Source organism: Schistocerca piceifrons, chromosome 3, assembly GCF_021461385.2.
Source record: "Schistocerca piceifrons isolate TAMUIC-IGC-003096 chromosome 3, iqSchPice1.1, whole genome shotgun sequence".
Taxonomy (NCBI): Eukaryota; Metazoa; Arthropoda; class Insecta; order Orthoptera; family Acrididae; genus Schistocerca; species Schistocerca piceifrons.
In genome coordinates this window covers 680,471,005-680,491,883 of record NC_060140.1, presented here as the reverse complement: position 1 = coordinate 680,491,883, position 20,879 = coordinate 680,471,005, and the positions used below count along the sequence as shown (strand labels likewise).

At 39.8% G+C, this 20,879-nt stretch overlaps 1 protein-coding gene across 3 annotated transcripts in view; it reads left to right on the top strand.

Moving 5' to 3' along the window:
- Positions 1-20,879, top strand: part of LOC124787986 (uncharacterized protein C2orf42) — a 235,488-nt gene that overhangs the window by 81,080 nt on the left and 133,529 nt on the right. For all 3 annotated transcript variants that reach the window (XM_047255017.1, XM_047255015.1, XM_047255016.1), the window contains 2 exons: positions 12,704-12,889; positions 13,226-13,388. In XM_047255017.1, the coding sequence (XP_047110973.1) occupies positions 12,704-12,889; positions 13,226-13,388 (349 nt within the window). The remainder of the gene's footprint in view (positions 1-12,703; positions 12,890-13,225; positions 13,389-20,879) is intronic.

Genomic DNA, 20,879 nt, shown 5'->3' with positions numbered 1-20,879 from the left:
ACACCGTGGAGAGTATTCATCAGATTAGAAGTAACTTGTGGGTGTGCCCCAGGGAAGTGAGTTGGGACCCTTGCTGTTTGTGTTTGTTAATGACCCTGCAGACAGTATTATAGAAAAATCAGGCTTTTTGCAGATGATGCAGTTATCTATAATGAAGTACTATTTGAAAGAAGCTGCATAAATATTCTATCAGATCTTGATAACATTTCAACATGGTACAGAGATTGGCAACTTGCTCTAAATATTCAGAAGTTTTAAAACTTTGTACTTCTCAAAACGAAAAAATACAGTATCCTATGACTATAATGTAAGTGAGTCACTGTTGGAATCTGTCAACTCATGCAAGTACCTGGGTGTAACACTTTGTAGCGCTATGAAATGGAATGATCACATAGGCTCAGTCATGGGTAAAGCAGGTGGTAGGCTTTGGTTTATTGATAAAATACTGAAGAAATCCAGTCAGTTTACAAATGAGATAGCTTACAAATCACTCGTGTAACTGGTTGTAGACTATTGCTCAAGGGTGTGGGACTTGTACCAAATAGGACTAACAGGGGGTATTGAACATATACAGAGAAGGGCAGCATGAATGGTCACAGGTTTGTTTCATCCATGGGAGGGTATCGCAGAGATACTGAATGAACTGAACTGGAATACTCTTGAAGATAGATGTAAACTATCACAAGAAAGATGTAAACCATCACAAGAAAGTCTATTAACATAGTTTCAAGAACTGGCTTTAAATGATGACTCTAGGAACGTTCTACAACCCCCTATGTGCTGCTCACATAAGGATCGTGAGGGTAAAATTAGATTAGTTACCACACCTACAGAGGCACTCAAACAATCATTCTTCCTGTGGCTCCATACTTGAATTGAATGGAAAGAGACCTTAACAACTGGTACAATGAGATTTACCCTCTGCCATGCACCTCACAGTGGTTTGCAGAGTATAGATGTAGATGTACACTGAAGAGCCAAAGAAACTGGTACACCTGCCTAATATCATGTAGGGCCCCTGCAAACATGCGGAAGTGCCACAACAAGATGTGGCATGGACTCTACTAATGTCTGAAGTAGTGCTGGAGGGAATTGACACCATGAATGCTGCAGGGCTGTCCATAAATCCGTAAAAGTAAGAGGGGGTGGAGATCTCTTCTGAACAGCGCGTTGCAAGGTGTCCCAGATATGTTCAATAATGTTTATGTCTGGGGAGTTTGGTGGCCAGCGGAAGTGTTTAAACTCAGAAGAGTGTTCCTGGAGCCACTCTGTAACAATTCTGGACGTGTGGGGTGTTGTATTGCCCTGCTGGAATTTCCCAAGTCTGTTGGAATGCATAATCGATGTGAATGGATGCAGGTGATCAGACAGGATGCTTACATACATGTCACCTGATGCAGGTGATCAGACAGGATGCTTACATACATGTCACCTGTCAGAGTTGTATCTAGATACATCAGGTGTCCCATATCACTCCAACTGAACATGCCCACACCATTATAGAGCCTCCACCAGCTTGAACAGTCCCCTGTACACATCCATCGGCTCGATGCAATCTGGAGCGAGATTTGTCCTACCAGGCAACATGTTTCCAGGCATCAACAGTCCAATGTTGGCATGGACAAGTGCAGATGAGGCGTAAAGCTTTGTGTTATGCAGTCATCAAGGTTACACGAGTGGACCTTCAGCTCCGAAAGCCCATATCAGTGACGTTTTGGTGAATGTTTCTCACCCTGACTCTTGTTGATGGCTCAGCACTGAAATCTGCAGAAATTTGTGGAAGGGTTGTACCTCTGTCATGTTGAATGATTCTCTTCACACGTCATTGGCTGCTTTCTTGCAGCATCTTTTTCCGGCCACAGCGATGTCAGAGGTTTAATGTTTTATTGGATTCCTGATATTCATGGTACACTCGTGAGATGGTCATATGGGAAAATCCCCACTTCATCGCTACCTCGGAGATGCTGTGTCCCATAGTTCGTGTGCCGACTATAACACCACGTTCAAAATTACTTAAATCTTGATAACCTGCCATTGTAGCAGCAGTAACCAATCGAACAACTGCACCAGACACTTGTTGTCTTATATAGGCATTGCCGACGGCAGTGCTCTATTGTGCCTGTTTACATATCTCTGTATTTGAATACACATACCTATACCAGTTTCTTTGTCACTTCAGTGTAGACAACTGAATTTGTATTAGATTTACATGGAACAGGTTGGCTGATAAAAATGGAAATGGTACTCTGTTGTCACGTGGCAGTCATTTAAACAATCAAAATGGCAGTTATTGTCACATGATGGGTTGTTTGTTATTGTTTGCTAGAGAAAAATATTGCACATATTTTCTCCCCCCCCACCTCCCTCCACTGCCCTCTTTTTTAAAGATGCGTAAATAGTCCGCACATGAATAATTGGGAGTAGCAGAGTTGGCTGAGTTAGTTACAGCAATAAAGAGGCGGTAGAAAGGGTCACGTAAAGTTGAGACAGTGACAACTGGCCAAGGAAGTAATTGTTGGGCTAGAGTTGCAAACCACTTTATATGGCATTGTTTTAATTAGCAGGAAGAACATAAGTCCCTTTAACAACAAAGAATGACAATAAGAATGGAAAATCACAAATGTTATGAGGATGAATAGTGAGCGCCAAAAGACTGCTACCTTTATTCTCACTGACACAATACCAAAGTTGTTGAAATACACTTCACCAGTTGTTATTCCATTTGTAATTCTTTGTGTACCTTAAGTGTATGTGGAACCTTGAGTGCCAACACTCCATGCACGTCACTGTGCTGTACAAAAGGCTTGTGAAGTATTGCAGATTTGTGCTATTGAATAAACTAGCAGATATGCACACAGTATAATGGATGATGGTTTGTAATAATGCTTACAACATACATGGCAACTGAGAAGAACACGGCCTGCTGTTGTGCCAGATGATGTGTACCTCAGGAAATTCAGCTAGTCATGAAAGGTTATAGATTTGGTGAGCTGAGAGTTGATTACTGCTCCAGTCATGTATGGCTGTAAGCTCTGTGCATGCTACAATGACCACTGTTTCAGATGATGATGGTGCACTGTGTGCCACATGGTGCAGGGTTCTTGGCTTAACAGTCTGGATGGTAAGACAAGTACAAATCTCTGTTAAAAGCCTCAACTTAAACGTGTGTCTCATGTTGATGAGGCATGTATTGGGCAACCTCTGGGACAATAAAATGGCTTTCTTGCACCTATATGAAGAAATGTTGCACCCTTTACATTGGCAGTGGAAAACATTGAAAAAATTCATGTTTCTGTGTGGACACACAAAAATAGTGGCAGCTCAAATATGTGTACTTGCTAGTGTATTTGAAAGATTGCACTTGAACAGACCAAAAAAAAAAAAAAAAAAAAAAATGGAGAATACCAACACAACAATAACCAGATCATTAAAAAGGGCAAATAGCACACAAACATATCTGGCAGTGAGCAGAAAAAGACAAATATTGAACCAAAACATCAGGCCAAAAAGGGAAAACTCCAAAGCCATCATGCATATGGAACAGCCTAGGACAAGTGCGCCAAAGCTGTGAACGTAGAAATTTGCCTGAAGCCATGGAATTGTAAATTAATCTGACCTAACCAAAAAGTTCCTCAATTTCTCTAATGACCTACACAGACTCACAAAACAAATGAAGAGGAAAAGGAATGAAGAAAATTATGGAAAAACATGTACAAAAATAGTCACCCAGTACAGTGAAGCAATCAATTTTTTCATCTGGGAAACACCTGGGAATGTTTTAAGCTTCTAGGAGTTTTCCGTAATTTTGGCTGATAAGAACTGATACTCTAACAAATAATTTGACTTCATCCCACTAATGCAGAATAATAATGCAGCAACAAAACATAAATGAGAGAAGAAACCAAAATAAAACTTTAGTTGTAAAGAAAATGCGCTATTTATAACAAGAAAACAATAGTGCACATACAAACGTGTGCTGACAGCAAATGTGTCAAAGGGTTTAGGATGAAGACTATGCAATATATCGTAGAAACAAACATTGTTCAGTGAGTGTGATGTCATAACTGTGTATGTTTCTAATAAGTCATGGGAAAATATTGCAAATTATGTTTGGAGGAGCCATACTTACAAAGTAAATTTCCTCGACAGTAAGATGAATTATGAAACTTGTGAGAATGTGTGGTGAATTTTGTAAATCGTGTAGAGTCTGACTCTATCAAAACTTAACAATTTGAGGAGCAGGATTGGCAGCTTAGAAAAATTTCAGGCCCGGAAGACCAGCCATTAATGCCATCATTTAAAATTTTCTGGCACATTTATGTTTGATTTATCTTAAAGGGAACACACACTAAAAAAGACCAATCTTCAAAGTTAGTTTTTCATATTTATGGTAGTTTTTTCATAGCTTACAAATTGTGCAATAACGATGGCGAGAAGTTCTTGAGCAATTTCACAGGTAATCGACATTTCTGCAGAAAAGTTGAATTGCTTGACAGAACACGTATTCGGTGCACAGCAGTGAAATTTGTGATCATGCTTGTCAGAAATATTCAGCTGCTGCAGTTTAAGCCGTGCTCATAGGATCCTGCCTAACCATACACTTGAAAAAAAGAGAAAAAATCTTTTGTGGACCAGTATTACATGTGAAAGCTTAGATTTCCTTGATGAAAAATGTTATCTAATAATCGTATCTTGTGAAGCAAGAATACGTATTGCGCCATAGTTTTCTGAACTCGAAGTTCGCTGCCAGGCTACTCAGAACGCAACAACAGCCTCTGCTTCCGTATCAAAGCACGGGCATCGCACTTATATATTTGTGTTCCGTGTACAGAAACTACCGTGCTGTAATTGGTGAACTTGTATTTATACTTTCATAATATTAAAATCTGCAGTGTACATGTTGCCAAGCATTAAGGGTCTTTTCAAAATGTGTTGTTTTCTGCTAGAAGTGCTGGGAAGTTCTACACTGGTGTGTAAAACCTTTACCATTCAAAGGACTGATACATGTTATAGCTCCGAGGGTACTTATATTATCAATTACATGGAAAAAATGTACTTTCACCCAGAAAAACTGTATTTTTAACCAGGAAATCTAGGAATAATCTTAGTATTTTTTTCGTGTCCGCCGCGTACACGCCCTGTCAGTACTGAGGAATGAAGTCCGAACAGCAATTTGTATGAAAGTAGATTACAGCCTATCAAACATAGATATAAATGATGATGAAGACACTTGTAACCAAATCAAATTTATAGCTTATGAAGTAAGCCACAAAAAACTGAAGGACACGGAAAGCAAGCACCCAAGCCTTGGATGACAGATGAAATTCTACAACTGTTTGGTTGCAGAAGATCCTTCAAAAGTAAAGACTTCCTAATGTACAGAGAATTGCAGAAAGTAAGGAAATACGTAATGCAAAATCATCATCTTCCAGAAACGAAGGTGAAACTGAAATAGAACAGTGAACATGAAAAGCATGATTCATTGAACGTTACAAGAAAGTAAGGCAAGCAACAGGGATTTACCACTTCAGTGGTAGTAAGCTCCTCATAAAAAGAGAGGGCAACAACCTCTATAGTACTGAAAAGAAGCTGGGTGAGTGGAGGGACTACATTGAAAATCACTTCAGGCACAATAAAAGTGCTGATTATGGTATCTGGGAGAGTGTTGGTGTGAATATCACAAGAGCAGATGTAGAGCATGCCATAACAATATCAAAGAATGGGACTAAATACACATGAAAGTATTAAATTTGCTCAAGGATGGACAGTTTCTTTCCTCAAAAGTTGGTTTGCTCAACAGTATGTATTGTGCGGAATCATACCACATGACTCCTGAAATCAACATTTGTGCCACTTCTCAAAAAACCCAATGTAAAGTGCTGCAATGACTGCAGAATGATCAGTTTTATGAGTCATGTCCTCAAGCTATTCCTTAAAATACCATATTTGAGCATGTACCAAAAATGTGAGGAGAGCATTGGAGATTCTCAGTTAGGATTCAGGAGTGGTCTCAGGACTTGGGAGTATTAATTCATTGATTTTGTGATATTAATGTCAATGTTTATCCTTGTTTCATTGATTGTGAGAAAGCTTTTGACTGTGCTCAGCTTGGTGAACTGATGCATATTTTAGGTGGACTGGGACTGGATGGTAGTGACATCTTGGTGATTGGTAATGTGTACTGGAACAAAAATGTTAGTGTGTATGTCAATGGTCAGTTCACAGAATTAGTATTGATTGTGAAATGAGTCTACCAGGGCTGCACTCTCCTCATTAGTGTTTAAAATCATTTCCGAAAAGTTTTTTGAGATGCTGTTGACAGAAAATATCAAGGATGGGTTGTTAATGATGTTATCATCAGTAACATCAGGTACGCTGATGACACTGTCATACTTACAGCCAGGCTGGAAGATCTTCAAGAACTACTAAGTACTATTACTGAAGAGAGCAACGCCATGGGATTATGTATAAATGCCAAGAAGACAAAATTGATAGTTGTCAGCAGAAACAGAGGTGAAATGCAGCTCACTCTTAAATTTGGCAGTGATAATATAGAATGTTTTTCACCACATAAATATGTGGGGTGTCAAATCAGCGATAAGCGAGACTTCTCTCAAAAAATTCACTGCAGAATTGAACAAGCCAGAGAAGTTCTTCCTGGAAAATGAAGAAAGTTCTGACTAGCTGTGATGTAAGTATTTCATTTCACAATGGGCTACTTCAGTGCAATGTGTTCAGTATCTTACTGTATGGAGTTGCGTCATGGACACTTACCACGGTATTGTGTATGAAACTGGAGGTATTTGAAATATGGGCATATCAAAGTTAAAAGTGTGGCAGTGCTGTGGCCTATGAGCAAAGCTTTAGAAATTCTCACTGTCATCAAGAGAAGAAAATTTGAGTACTTTGCCCTTATAATATGCAACAACAAATACCATCTGTCGCAACTAATACAAGACAAGCCAGGAAAGTAAGTACCATTTCATTCCACCACCACTGCAGCACTAGTGTCGCAGTTCCATACTTTCGCACTCATCTTTCTGGTTCATTGTCTTTCCACTGACGACATTACAGCCATATTCTGTGGTTTTTGCATTTGTTAGTGATGGTTCGAAATGTTCAAGACAATCTCTGAACCCACCAAATGTGAAGTACATTCTGTAATATGCTTTTTTTTAAATTTTTTAATGCAAAGAATGTTAAGCTAGGTGAAATTCACCATCAGTTTGCAGATATGTAATAATTGGCAGAATGGTGAAAAAGAGGGTGAGACAGTTGAATGATGGACGAAAAATTGTTCATGAATAAGCATGGAGAGAGTGACCTTTGTTGTCAATGATGGTTTAGTTGAGAAGGTGAAAGAGAAAATTCATGAAAACAGATGGTTCACAATAAGAATGCTTTGTGATGAGTTCCCACAAATTTCAAAAACTGTTTTGCATGAAATTCTCACAAATTGTTTAAATTTTTGCAAATTGTATTCCCATTGGGTTCTGAAAATGCTTATGGGTGTCCACAAAATGAAGTGACTTGGCAGTGCTTCGAGATTTCTTAGCTGAAACTGCGATGAGCAAGATGTATTTTTAAACAGAATTGTGACCGGTGATGAAACTTGGGTTCATCATGTCACTCCAGAATCAAAACAAGAGACGATGGTGTGGAGGCAGTCAATAAACAAAGGTTCAAAGTAACATTGCCAACACAATAAACTGTGTGCAGTGTGTCCTTAGAGAGGGCATTCTGATTGCTGAATTCCTTCCCAGAGGTGAAACCATCAATGTGGTACGATACTGTTAAACATTGAGGAAACTTGAGCATGAAATTCAAAAAGAAAATGTTCAGTCAAGGCATTGTATTGCTTCATGACAATGCACATCCCCATTCTGCAGGTGTCACTCAAAACCTTGTTCAGCAATTGGCTTAGCAGCTGTTTGATTACCTGCAATACAGCTCCGATCGTGCAGCTTGTGACTACGACTTGTCCTTGAATATAAAGTGTAACTTTGGAGGAGGGTACTTTGACAGCAATGAAAGCGGAAAAAATGGTGATCAGTTGTACATGTCTTCACTGGTGGCACCTTTCTGTGAAGAGAGCATAGAAAAGTTGGTTTCTGCTATGACAAATATGTAAATAATTGTGACAACTATGTAGAAAAATAGTTCAAGATATGCTATTTCTTGTAAAAATAAATTTTGGTTTGCAAAAATGTTTCTATGAGTTCTTTTTATAAAATTGTACTTACTTTCTGGAGATGCCTGGTGCTTACAGGGAAGATAGATGGCAGACATGGTTCTCATAATAAAAATCTTAACCAGTTTCTTTAGTGTTGATTTGTTGTTTGTGGCACATTTTGAAGCACAAAAAGTTTCATTTAATTCTTTTCAGTACTTCTTCCATCATTGCCATTGCACCATCAATACAAAAGTCAATATATTTATTCCATTCCTGCTCATTTCATCAAAAAATGCATTTACTTTTTTAAAAATCTCCTCGCCAGTAACATGCACTGCTAAAAGCTGACAAAATAGTAAATCTTTGTGCATATTCAGCATAACAATACTTTCCATATTGCAGGAGCTGTGGGAAGCTTGTAGCATAATCCACCTGAAATGCAAATTTTGAACTTCCATTAATCATTGCAATAAATTCCTCAGATTGGTCATTGCCAATTTCCAAAATTCGTATCATTTGACAGTGGAGCTTTTTTAAATTTGCTATTAAGTAAGATGCCCATAGGGACTTTTTATTGACCAATGCACAGGATTTAATAGACAGTTTTTGAATTTTCTATAATTCCAGCAGCTATTCAAAAATACATATTTGAATAGGAAATGCCCTGGTGTGCAAAACATCAGGACAAAAGTAACTTTTGTATGATGTTTTACTCCAAAGTAACATAGGTCAATAAAACTCGGTCTGTATGTAGAAATAACTGTTACAGTATAGTGCAGAAGAAAACGGAAAGATAAACAACGAGAAGAATAGAAATGACACTTCCTTTCAAAGACAATAATTACACTGAAGTTAGCGCAATTTATGATGGTCCCCTGGACATTACAAAATGCTGCACACAGTTCTTAGTAGGGTATGTGATCATGGTGAATAATATGTGCTCTGCAGGGTGCTGCCAAGCTGGCCACAAGATTGGTAAGGAGATCTTGAAGTAGGGTATTCCAGTCCTTTGTCAGCACAGTTGAAAACTGCTGGGTTGTTGTTGGTGCATTTATATGTGCTGCAGTATGTTCCCCCTTTGAATCCCATATGTGCTCGCTGGGATTTAGGTCGGGAATTGGCTGGCCAGTCAGTTCCCAAAATATCCTCTCATTCGAAGAGCTACTCCACATGCACTGTTAGATGTGCTCACACATTGTCCTTCGTAAAAGTTGCTCTTTGCCCTTCATAAAAATAAAGTCGGGTGTGAATGCACCCCCGAAAAGAGGTATTTGGAGAAGGAGTGCAATGTCACAATAACGATGACTGAGGACTGTACTGTGTCCGAAGATTTGGAGGTCGGTATGCCCATGCAGTATTATGCCTCCCCACATCATAACCCCAGATGCACCCCTAGGTGACGTGTGTTTCCTCCTCTCACCACATGAGGGTAAGTCCAGAAACACTACACAGACTGAATCTGCTGTCACCGGAAAAGAGCACCCCCAGTCTTCATTGGTCCAGTCCCTATGCTCTTGGTACCATCGCAAACGGGGTTGTCAATGGACATGTATCAACACAACACAACATACTGGTCATCGGGCAAAGAGACTACCCCCCATGAAGTCACCATGCCACTGTAGAGTGTGAGATGTCATACCTTTCAGTCCTGTTAAATGTGGTTGTAATTGACACTCTGTTTGACTTGGGCCCCTTTTCACCTGTTGCACAATGTAGCAGTTATCTGCTGCTTTAGTTGACTGGTCGACCACCTCCTCTCCTTTAGGCAGCAGTACTTGTGTTTCAGAATGCTCCCCATGCACTTGAAACAATGCTGTGAGCAATACCAAACTTCTGGTCCACACTTGTAAAACTTAATCCTTCTTCCAGTTTCCTGATGATTGTTCTCCATAGGAAGCCATCCAAGTTTTGTCTCTGAGCCATGTTGTAATGAAGACCACTACCGCTGTGCACAATAATTGCTCACTATTTGACACACCACTGTCTTTTTTCTTTCCTGCTACTGTTGCATGTTGTGAGGCCAGCCCCATTTGATGCTATAACCACACTGATCTCATGCCATCTGACTTCCAGTGTTTTCTGCATCACCGGTAGACCGTGGCAACATGCTCCCACATTTTGATTCATTTCTACCAAGTAGTTGACATTTTATGTTACTTTGTCTAGATCATCCTCAAATTTTGCAGAGCATTATGTGTTTTGTAAATAGGTATCTTTTGAAACCTCCTGGCAGATTAAAACTATGTGCTGGACCGAGACTTGAACTTGAGTTCGAGTCTCAGTTTGGCACACAGTTTTAATCTGCCAGGAAGTTTCATATCAGTGCACATTTCACTGCAGAGTGAAAATTTCATTCTGGAATGATATCTTTTTAATTTACAGGTTTTGGTTTTCATTCACAAAGCAGGTCTGTCTTCAGCATTTGCAGAAATACAAGTAAATCAAAATAAATATTTATTTGTATTTTCATTTTTCTTTGTGTGTGAAGGCACAGTTGTTTGCAGTTTCATATAACTGAACATACCTGTTATATGATCTATAGCTTCAGTATGATCTGTTCTCTCAGTCATTGACATATTTAACCATTTATCCATTTCTAAGATATTTTTGATTACTTTTTAACTCTGAATCAACAACACCCAGTAACTAGACCAGTTCCCTTTCTTATTTCTGGATTCACACACAAAAGGATGGTAGCAACACTAGACTACATTGTATAGAATTCTATAATAGGGCTGTTCAAAAACTAAGGTGACTTTTCAAATTGTGCAGGCAACGTGCATTCGATTATCAATTTTTTTATATATGTTGATACACAGGTCCCAAACATATCTTCACAGTTTCAAGTGTACAGCATACTTTGTTTGTTTTTGACAGATAGAAAGGTTAGACATGTTTTAGTGTGCTCAGCGATTTTCAATTATTATAAAAAATGGAGCAAAGAATTGGCATCAAATTTTGTTTTTGAAAAATGGGATCAAGTGCTCTAAAACACTTGAAATGTTGGCAGTGGCATACAGTGAGTTTGCTGTAAGTAAAAAAAAAAAAAAAATGTTTACAAGTGGTACAAGCTCTTCCAAGATGGCCAAGAAGATGCCAGTGACGAACCTCGCTCTGGATGCCCCAGCACATCAACAACAGATGATAACATTGAAGAAAATTGTTTTATAAAATCATCAAATTACCGCGAGAGAAGTTACTGAGGATGTTGGGATACCGGTCGTATCGTGCCGTGCAATTTTTTCGGATGTTTTAGGCATGAGACGTTTGTCAGTAAAGTTTGTGCCAAAACTTCTCAATTTTGATCAGAAGAACCGTCGCATGAGCATCGCTCAGGAGCTCTTAAATGATGTCATTGATTATCCTGATTTGCTCAAAAGGGTCATAACTGGTGACAAAACATGGTTTTACGCTTATGCCATCGAAACAAAAGCCCAGTCATCCCAATGGAAGCATCCCAGAGAGCCAACACTGTATAAAGCACGCCAAGTTCGATCAAATGTCAAAGTTTTGCTCACTGTTTTTTTAGTTACTGTGGCGTAGTGTGTCATGAATGTTTGCCTCAAGGTCGCATGGTCAATAAGGAGTATTACCTTGATATTATGCGCCCTCAGCGAGTAGCAGTATGTGGAAAATGTCTGGAATTGTGGAAAAACAATTCATGCTTTTGCATCACAACAATGCACATGCTCATTCATCGATGCTTGTGAGAGATTTTTTGGCCAAAACAACATGGCAATCTTGCCTCTGCCACCATATTCACTGGATTTGACCCCCTGTGACTTTTTCCTGTTCCAAAAACTGAAGAGACCTATGAAAGGCTGAAGATTTTCAATGATTGAGGAAATAAAAACTGCATTGCTGGAAGTACTCAAGGCTGTACCAAAAAGTGCTTATGAGAAGTGCTTCGAGGATTGGAAGAACCATTGGCACAAGTGTATTGTATCTGAGGTGGATTACTTTGAAGGGGACAACATGAATATTGATGAATAAATAAATACTTGTATTTTTTCAGAAAAATGTAAAGTCACCTTTCATTTGCACACACCTCGTATATTGTACACTAAACTTTTAAGAGGATAAACACTTTTACTGAAACTGAGCAACTTGCTAGATCACTGAACATAACAGGTCACAAGCTGTTACAAACTTTTTGCTCACAGCTGTCACAAACTTCAACACAGCTAGTCTGTGATAGCAGTGTTTTGAAAGTGACGGGAGTTCTCCTTGCTTCGGAAGTAGGAGCAATGCAGTACCCAGACATCATAGAATACAAACTTAAATGTTTACCATTACTGACGACTGTGACGGTTCACAATAAAATATGAAAAATTGTAACCAGTTGGTGTAACCAACAAGTGTTTGTAATTATTTATCTTATTAATGCATAGCAAACAATGCTAAAACTGTTGTCAAATATTAAAAATAACAAAAAAAAATCCAGATTATCATCAATACATTTTAGCTCATTTAATATGTTCAGATCAAGTGAAAACTGAATAAATTTGTTTTCCTTCTTTTCCCCTTCAGGCAGTTTGGTTTCTTGCAAATGAGTCAGCAGGCCCTCTTGTTCAAAGAGTGTCAAAAAATATAATGGCTGTGAAGTGTAAAGCAAGTCCAAAACATCCATTGGGATATCTGCATTTTTCATTTTTCATGTCAAGGCTGAAAGATAGAATGGAAAATAAATATTTCTGCAGCTGTACAGCATTTAAGGTAATATATATGTAACTGACAGTTTTAATGGGTTGTGTGGGAACAATTATCTTTATACTCTTAAATTGTTAGTAGAGTTGTATTGTGTGTCCTGTGCCTTTTATTTTTATGTAGTTAAGAACTCATATCTAGAAACAGGCAAGAATCATCTCTCTTCTTGTAGTCTTTATTTTGTTTTGTAGATACATGCTGTGGTACACAAGTGATAAGAAAATTGCACTTTTTAACTGTCACATATCAGTTGTATCTGCCCTTTCATAATATAGTGTTCTTTGTTAACAGTGGCATAATTCTGCTGAAAGTTTTTGCTTTTAATAGTTTTTCTTTTTTTTTTAGGGTCAAGTAAAACATGCAAGCAATAAAGATGACCCAACATTCAAGAGATGTGTGCACTTTTATGCATGTATATGTGCATTTGCAAGTGACCCAAAACTTTCAGATGAATTTTCGTACTATATAAATTTAGACAAGCCATTGGTGATACCTACATCTCTGACAAGTATGCATAAAATTATTAAATATTATTTGAATGTTTTCATTTCTTATTAATAATTTGTCAAATTGAAGACTAAATATTTGTAGTTGTATGTATTGTCATACAGTAGAAAGTATGCTCATCCACCTGTGCAAACAGTGTGAGTATTCTGTAACTTTATTCATTTCAGTAGTTGTAATGTTGCTCTGGTGACTTTCTTTTCACTCTGACATCATATGATGATGTCCTGGTGTTTAGGCTGATACAAGTTAGGTTTAATATGTGTTTAACTTCCAACTCAGTTTGAATCAGATAAGACAAAAATACATATCCACCTGACAATAACAGATAGACATATGAGCAAAAGGTGAAAAATAATGATTTCTTGCGGAACTGAGTTTCCTTCTCCAGCAAAAGGGGAAGAAATGGCTGGAATCGGTATTATTTGGGAACTGAGCAAGAATACCGCTCATGCGCACAGGCAAAGAGATAAACAGCAGAATGGAAGAAGGAAATTGGTGATTAAATGCCAATAGCTGCCAATATAAGAAAAGCCGAGAAGTTAATAGTGGCAGGAAGGGAATTCAACAACTTGGAGGTAAGGGACTGTAATCGTAAAGTGACAGAGGAGGAGGTTGGGAAGTAGAAGAGAGTTACTAGAGAAGTGAAGGTGTGAGGGTGGATATTCATTATGCAAAGAAAAAAATTCTTGTGGTTGTTGTTTTACTCATCAACTCTAAGTATCATTTGATTTCAGTATTTCGGTCCTCGAACTTGCCATTTATTGGTTTCATTGCAGCATAACTGCTGCGTCCTAAATCATCAGCAATCCATCCTTCTCACACACATTTCTGCCAACCCTAGTGATTCTTTTAATATACCATTTTTTAGCTACAGTTTTCAATAGAGACTCAAATTGTAATATGTACCTAACCATTCTATCTCATTGGTTTATTATGTTATTTATTAATCATCTCTCTTTTTTAATGATTTCTTTATTTATTAATCAGTCAGTCAGTATGGTCATCAGCAGTCTCCTGCACAATACGTTTCAAAGAATTGTAATTGTTTAGTTTCTGTTTTCCCATTACTACTCATTGTTTTACAGTTATAGTGTTATGCTCCAAGCATAGATTTTTGTGAATCTTCTGCTGATCTTTGGTATACAATTTTATTTGTTTGCAACACTTTTCCTTCTGTGGCAAGCCCTTCTGCATTGTGCAATCCTTGCTGCTGTGCCTTTCTTGCATCTTTGTCCATTATCTGTTCCATTTCAGAGATGTCAAATTTCATCCACCGCTTATAGAATAAAGAAAAGACTGTACAAATAACACATACAGCTATGACATTTAAGTAAAGATATGACGTATTAAGGACTTTTTTATGCTGGGTGTTAAAGAAAAGGTGTAAGCAGATAAGTATATCACATGCAGATTCTGAAGGAGCAACATCAATAAATGTTTATTACAAGCCAAAAGAAGGAACGAGCAGATAGCAAAGAACTTTGAACCGAAACTGTAATAATTACATCAAATAAAATTACATGTTACTAAGATATAATTAACTGGCCTAGCGTAGCTGTTCTGGATTTATTTGGAGACAGACCAAAGGATTATGTATTCTGATGAGCTGAGACATTAAACCACTTGCGTAATAGCATGTTGCTCCATCTTTGGAATGCAGTACTGCTGCGATTCTGGTTGACATAGGTTTGCGTGGTTGTGACACCCCCTCTAGCCCTAAAAACTTTCTATAATTGAAGATTTATCTGTTACAACTTTCCTTTAATTGAATGGAAAGGCATTTGAAATGATCGAGAAAGTGGCACTCATGTTGCAGATCCCTAGCAGTCTTGAAATTATGAAAAATGTTAGCTCATAAAAAGAGAAGTCAGCAGACAAATATTTGTTGAGTAAATATTGATAAATATGAAATTAAAGATGCAAGAATCAGTGACATCTTGATAACAAAGTAGAGATCTGAATCCTTGCTGCAACCTTATGTATAAATACCCTATTTGTATTGTCGCTGCACAGAAGTTACTAAAAAATGTTAATATGTTGCTTGTAAATCTATTTTGATTGCTAGGAGAAATTTTGTGAAAACAATTTGTTACTTGAAACTAGTTTAATAATAATAATAATAAAATCATTACTGGCAATCAACTTCACTTAGCACCGAATATTGCGAGATAATCAATAGTTTGAACATCCAGTGGAGTGTAAGCTACTTTTACAATGCTGATATTTTCATTACTAACTATGCAGCTCACTAACAAAACACGTTACTTTTTGCTGCAGTGATTCAGTGAAAACATATGACTGTAAATACAGTTTACTCAAAAATCTTATTCCACGTTTTAAATACTAAAGATATTTACTTTCTTATTCTGTTAAGTACAATTCCTTCCACAGCAGTTCATATTTATGTAGATAATTAATCATTCAAAGTTTTGCACAGCATTATTTTTACGCAAGGCATTCTCGATTACATGAAACCGAATTTCCGAATAGCTGAAATAAAATCTCATAGCAGCTACCTTAACGCAAAAATTTACTGCTAAACAAAACCTAATTCATAAAGGGACATGTGAGGCAAATATACAGTTCTTGTAACCATATAAATTGACATATAACAAAAGCCTCATTGGCAGCCAAATTGTGTATTGTTTTCATATCTCATGCTGGCAATAGTCCATAATTAAATGTCTATCTTTCCTTTTACAGTACTGCTGAATACATCTTTTTATGTCTTCCTTCTCCTCAACTGTGACCCAAAACTTTCGATTGGTAATATTTCTAATATTGCCTGTCTTTTGACTAACGAGTAGTGGTTAGTGTATTCCAAAACATGCAGAAGCTCTCCAGTTTGTCCACCACGAAATACCTGAATGACCTGGCTTCGAAGAATTCTTCTAAGGTACTTTTGCATTCAATGAGTGACTATTTCAGTCACACTCTCATTAATCACATTAGTGTGCACAACTGTGTGTTCCAAAGTACATTGCTAGCAATGAATCGGCATTGTTTGTGTATGCATTATTAACAAGGATCGTATTAAGATTATTTGGAAACTGTTTAGTCTTGTTCCATGAAATGTTAGTTTATGTTAGACAATGGAAAACCCAAGGTGGAATGTAACAGTATTATGGAAAGGAAAGTAGCTACTCTCCACATAGCAGACATATGACTGGATGGGGGTAAGGAGGAGGCTGTGGTAGGCAGGGGGTGGGATAGTATGGTGGGGGTGGCAGACAGTAAAATGCTGCAGGTTAGACAGAGGGGAGAGGTGGGGATGGGGAGGGGGGGAATTGGGGGTGGGGGGTGGGGGAGGTAGAAGAAAAGGAGAGAGAAAAATAATAAAAAGATAATAAAAAGACTGGGTGTGGTGGTGGAATGAACTGTATAGTGCTGGATGGGAACAGGGAAGGAGCTGGGTGGATGAGGACAGTGACTAACAAAGGTTGAGGCCAGGAGGGTTACGGGAACATAGGATGAATTACAAGAAAAGCTCCCACTTGCACAATTCAGAAAAGCTTGTGTTGGTGGGAAGGATCCATATGGCACAGGCTGTAAAGTAGTCATTGAAATCAAGGATATCATGTTTGGGAGCGTGTTGAGCAACAGGGTGGTCCACTTGTTTCTTGGCCAAAGTTTGTTGGTGGCCATTCATGCAGACAGATAGCTTGTTGGTTGTCATGCATACATGGAATGCAGCACAGTGGTTGCAGCTTAGCTTGTAGACCAAATGACTGGTTTCACAGGCAGCCCTGTCTTTGATGGGATAGGTGATGTTAGTGACCAGACTGGAGTAGGTGATGGTGGGAGGATGTATGGGACAGGTCTTGCATATAAGTCTATTACAGGGGTATGAGCCATGGGGTAAGAGAATGGGAGCAGGGGTTGTGTAAGGATGGACGAGTATATTGTGTAGGTTCGATGGACAGTGGAATAACACTGTGGGAGGGGTGGGAAGTATAGTGGGCTGGACATTTATCATTTCAGAGCACAAGGAGAGGTAATCAGAACCCTGGTGGAGAGTGAAGTTCAGCTGCTCCAGTCCTGGGTGGTACTTAATTACGAGGGGAATGCTCCTCTGTGGTCGGGCGGTGGGACTTGGGAGGTGGTGGGAGACTGGAAAGATAAGGCACTGGAAATTTGTTTTTGTACAAGGTTGGGAGGATAATTAGAGTCAGTGCAGGCTTCAGTGAGACCCTCAGTATATTCCGAGAGGGACTTCTTGACACTGCAGGTGCGACAACCATGATTGGCTAGGCTGTATGGAACAGGTGGCAGCTGTTGAAGTGGAGGTATTGCTGGTGGTTAATAGGTTTGATATGGACGGAGGTACTGATGTAGCCATCTTTGAGGTGCTCGTCAACATCTAGGAAAGTGGCTTGTTGGGTTGAGTAGGACCAGGTGAATCAAATGGGGGAGAAGTTGTTGAGGTTCTGGAGGAATGTGGATAGGGTGTCCTCACCTTTGATTCAGATAGCAAAGATGTCATCAATGAATCTGAACCAGGTGAGCGGTTTAGGATTCTGGGTTTTTAGGAAGGATTCCTATAGATGGCCCATGAGTAGTTTGGCATAGGATGGTGCCATACAGGTGCCTATAGCCTAACCCAGATTTGTTTGTAGGTAATACCTTCAAAGGAGAAGTAATTGTGGGTGAGGATATAGGTAGTCATGGCGACTAGACAGGAGGTTGTTGGTTTGGAATCTGTTGGATGTTGAGAAAGGTAGTGTTTAACAGCGGTAAGGCCATGGGTATTAGGAATGTTAGTGTACAGGGAGGTGGCATCAGTAGTGACGAGCAGAGCACGTGTGGTAAAGGGCAGGAATTGGGGAGAGTCTGTGGAGAAAATGGTTGGCACCTTTTATATAAGAGAGTAGGTTCTGGGCAATAGGTTGAAGGTGTTGGTATACGAGTGCAGAGATTCTCTCAGGGGGGGGGGGGGGGGCGGCACAGTAACTGGCCACAATGGGTTGTCCTGGGTGGTTGGGTTTATGGACTTCAGGAAGCATGTAGAAGGTAGGAGTGTCGAGAGTTGTCGGAGTGAGTATAGAGATGTACTCCAGGGAGAGGTTCTGGGATGTGCCTAAGGATTTGAGTAGTGACTGGATATCTGGAGCTCCTGCTGGATTGCTGGAATGGGTCATCATAACAAGGTTTTTAGGTGGAAGTATCTGACAGCTGGCAGAGTCATTCCCCCCAGGTAATCCTTGTGGTTCAAAACAACGGTGGTGGTGTCTATGTCTGCAGGTAGGATTATGAGGTCAGGATCAGTTTTTAGATGGTGGACTGCAGTTATTTCTGTGGATGTAAGGCTAGTTTGCATGTTGAGGGATTTGGGGAATGATGGTGAGGCAAGGTTGGAGGTTAAGAAATTCTGGAAAGTTAACAGGGGCTGATTGGGGGCAGTGAGGGGAATGACAGTTGGATGGAGGAGTGAACTGAGTTAGGCAAGGTTCAATATTGGTTTTCGATTGAGTCTGGTTGGTAGTGTTGGTGGCAAAAAAGTGTTTCCACTGTACGGGCCGGGAGAAGGAGAGAAGGTCTTTAACAAGTCGTGCATGGTTGAATTTGGGAGTGGGGCAAAAGGTGAGGCCTTTGGAAAGGACCAATATTTCTGTGGGGCTAAGTCTTCTGGAGGAAAGGTTCATGACTGTGTTGGGAGTCTGTTTAGGTTCTGGATTCTCTGTGGTGCTGGGAGGGAGTTTTGGAGGGTGGGGTAAGTGTAGTAGGTCTGTGAAACAGGGTTTGTCAGCTATGTGGGGACATGGGGGAGGCTTGGAGGTTGTTGTAAAGGTGGTGGACGGTGGTACTCTAAGGAGTAGGAAGTGAGCAGGATGGAGAGCTTTTTTTGGAGGTGTTGTGCATGTTGCTCAAGTTCCTGCAGGGCAAGAGTTTCAATGTGTGTTATGGGTTCCAGGAATTTGAGATTGCATAGCAGGAGAATTTTGCAGATGGAGAGAAGGTACAGCAAGGAGGTTTGGGCTAGGTTGATATGGTTTTGCAGGACTATGTTGGCGAGGGCTAAGGATTGGCGGAATATGAACAGGTGGAGGCCATTGTGGAAGGAGAGGTGGCAGCCAGAGATGGGTAATTTGATGGTAAGGTCATTAGGGGTGATTCCATGAGCCAAGCAACAATGCAGGAGCAGCATGTGGGACTGGGATCTGCTAGGAATAAGGAAAGTTTTCTGTCCTGATGCAGATGGAAGGAGCAAGGATCTATGGTGGTGGAAAAATGCGAAAAATTGCGTAAATACTGTAGAATTACGCCCGAAAAATTTCACAATAATACACCCAAATACCTATGAAAATTCACAAAAAGGATGCAAAAGTGGGAAACAAGATCAAATCTGAGGGAGTCGATGATAGTGAAATGCGAAAACTCACTAAAATTGGCAAGAAGTCACAAGGATAAGAAAAATAGTATATATTACTGTGGGTAGCAGGTCTGAGGGTGGATAAGTGTGAAGAAGGGGAACAGCATATGTGACTGGATGAGGTGGAATTAGTGGGATAGAATGGAGAAAGTGTGTGTGTGGGGGTGGGGGAGCGTTCGTAGGATGAGATACAAGATTATGTGGAGCTAGAAAGGTGCGCGAGTTAACATGCAAAAATACTGGATATGATGCAGGGAGAGTGATCAACATGAAAGTATAAGATAATTATATCAGCAGGAGTAATATGGGACAAAAGCTGCTTGTTTTTATTCTTGTGGCTTCTCTCCAATTTTTGTTTAGGGAAGAGGGTCTGAGTTGCTGGAATTTCCGCTGAATGCTCTCGTGGTATTTCATCATGATTAACAGGTCAGGTATCGACACTGTCTGTGGAATTGCTGGCTGACTACTGTTTTGGAGCACCACTTGTCCTGCATGCAGGGGAGTGGATGCTAGCTGTGGTTCAGAGGAGGACAACAGCTTGTTCTCCATGGGCACACCAGTCCAAGAATGCTCAGCCTCCATTGACTGCTTCGTGAGGGCTTCTGTGATCTTGATGAGAGCTGGAAGTGGGATAGGGCATGGGAGCGGTTCCACCCCCACCAGCTCCCGTTGTTCATCATTGTTGACCCCTTGTTGGTGCCTAAAACAATAGCAGAGGTTGTAGTAGTGACAGGCAGGCTGTTGGGCATGCTAGTTACAGACACAGTTGTGCGAATCATGTCCAGTTGATTGTTAAGGGGGATGGGGCATTACATTTCACTGTAGCTGGAGCTGATTGCACTGGATGACCTTGTGATCCTGGTCAGTTTCAACCTCAAACATTTGCCACTCCCTATTAGCCGGTACATGGGAGTGTGTGTGGTAATAAGACTAGGTGCAAGGGCAGTGGGCCAGCTGAGTTGGGAACATGCGTCAAAAAAGGGTGCACCATTAGCACCTGTGTAAAATTTCAGACAGATTACGTCCATTTATGGGGCAGACAGGTAGGTTGCGAGGAAGCTGCTGAGTATGACCCTGGAGTCAGCTGTCATCATTATATTGCACATCTGCATTCTGAAGGTC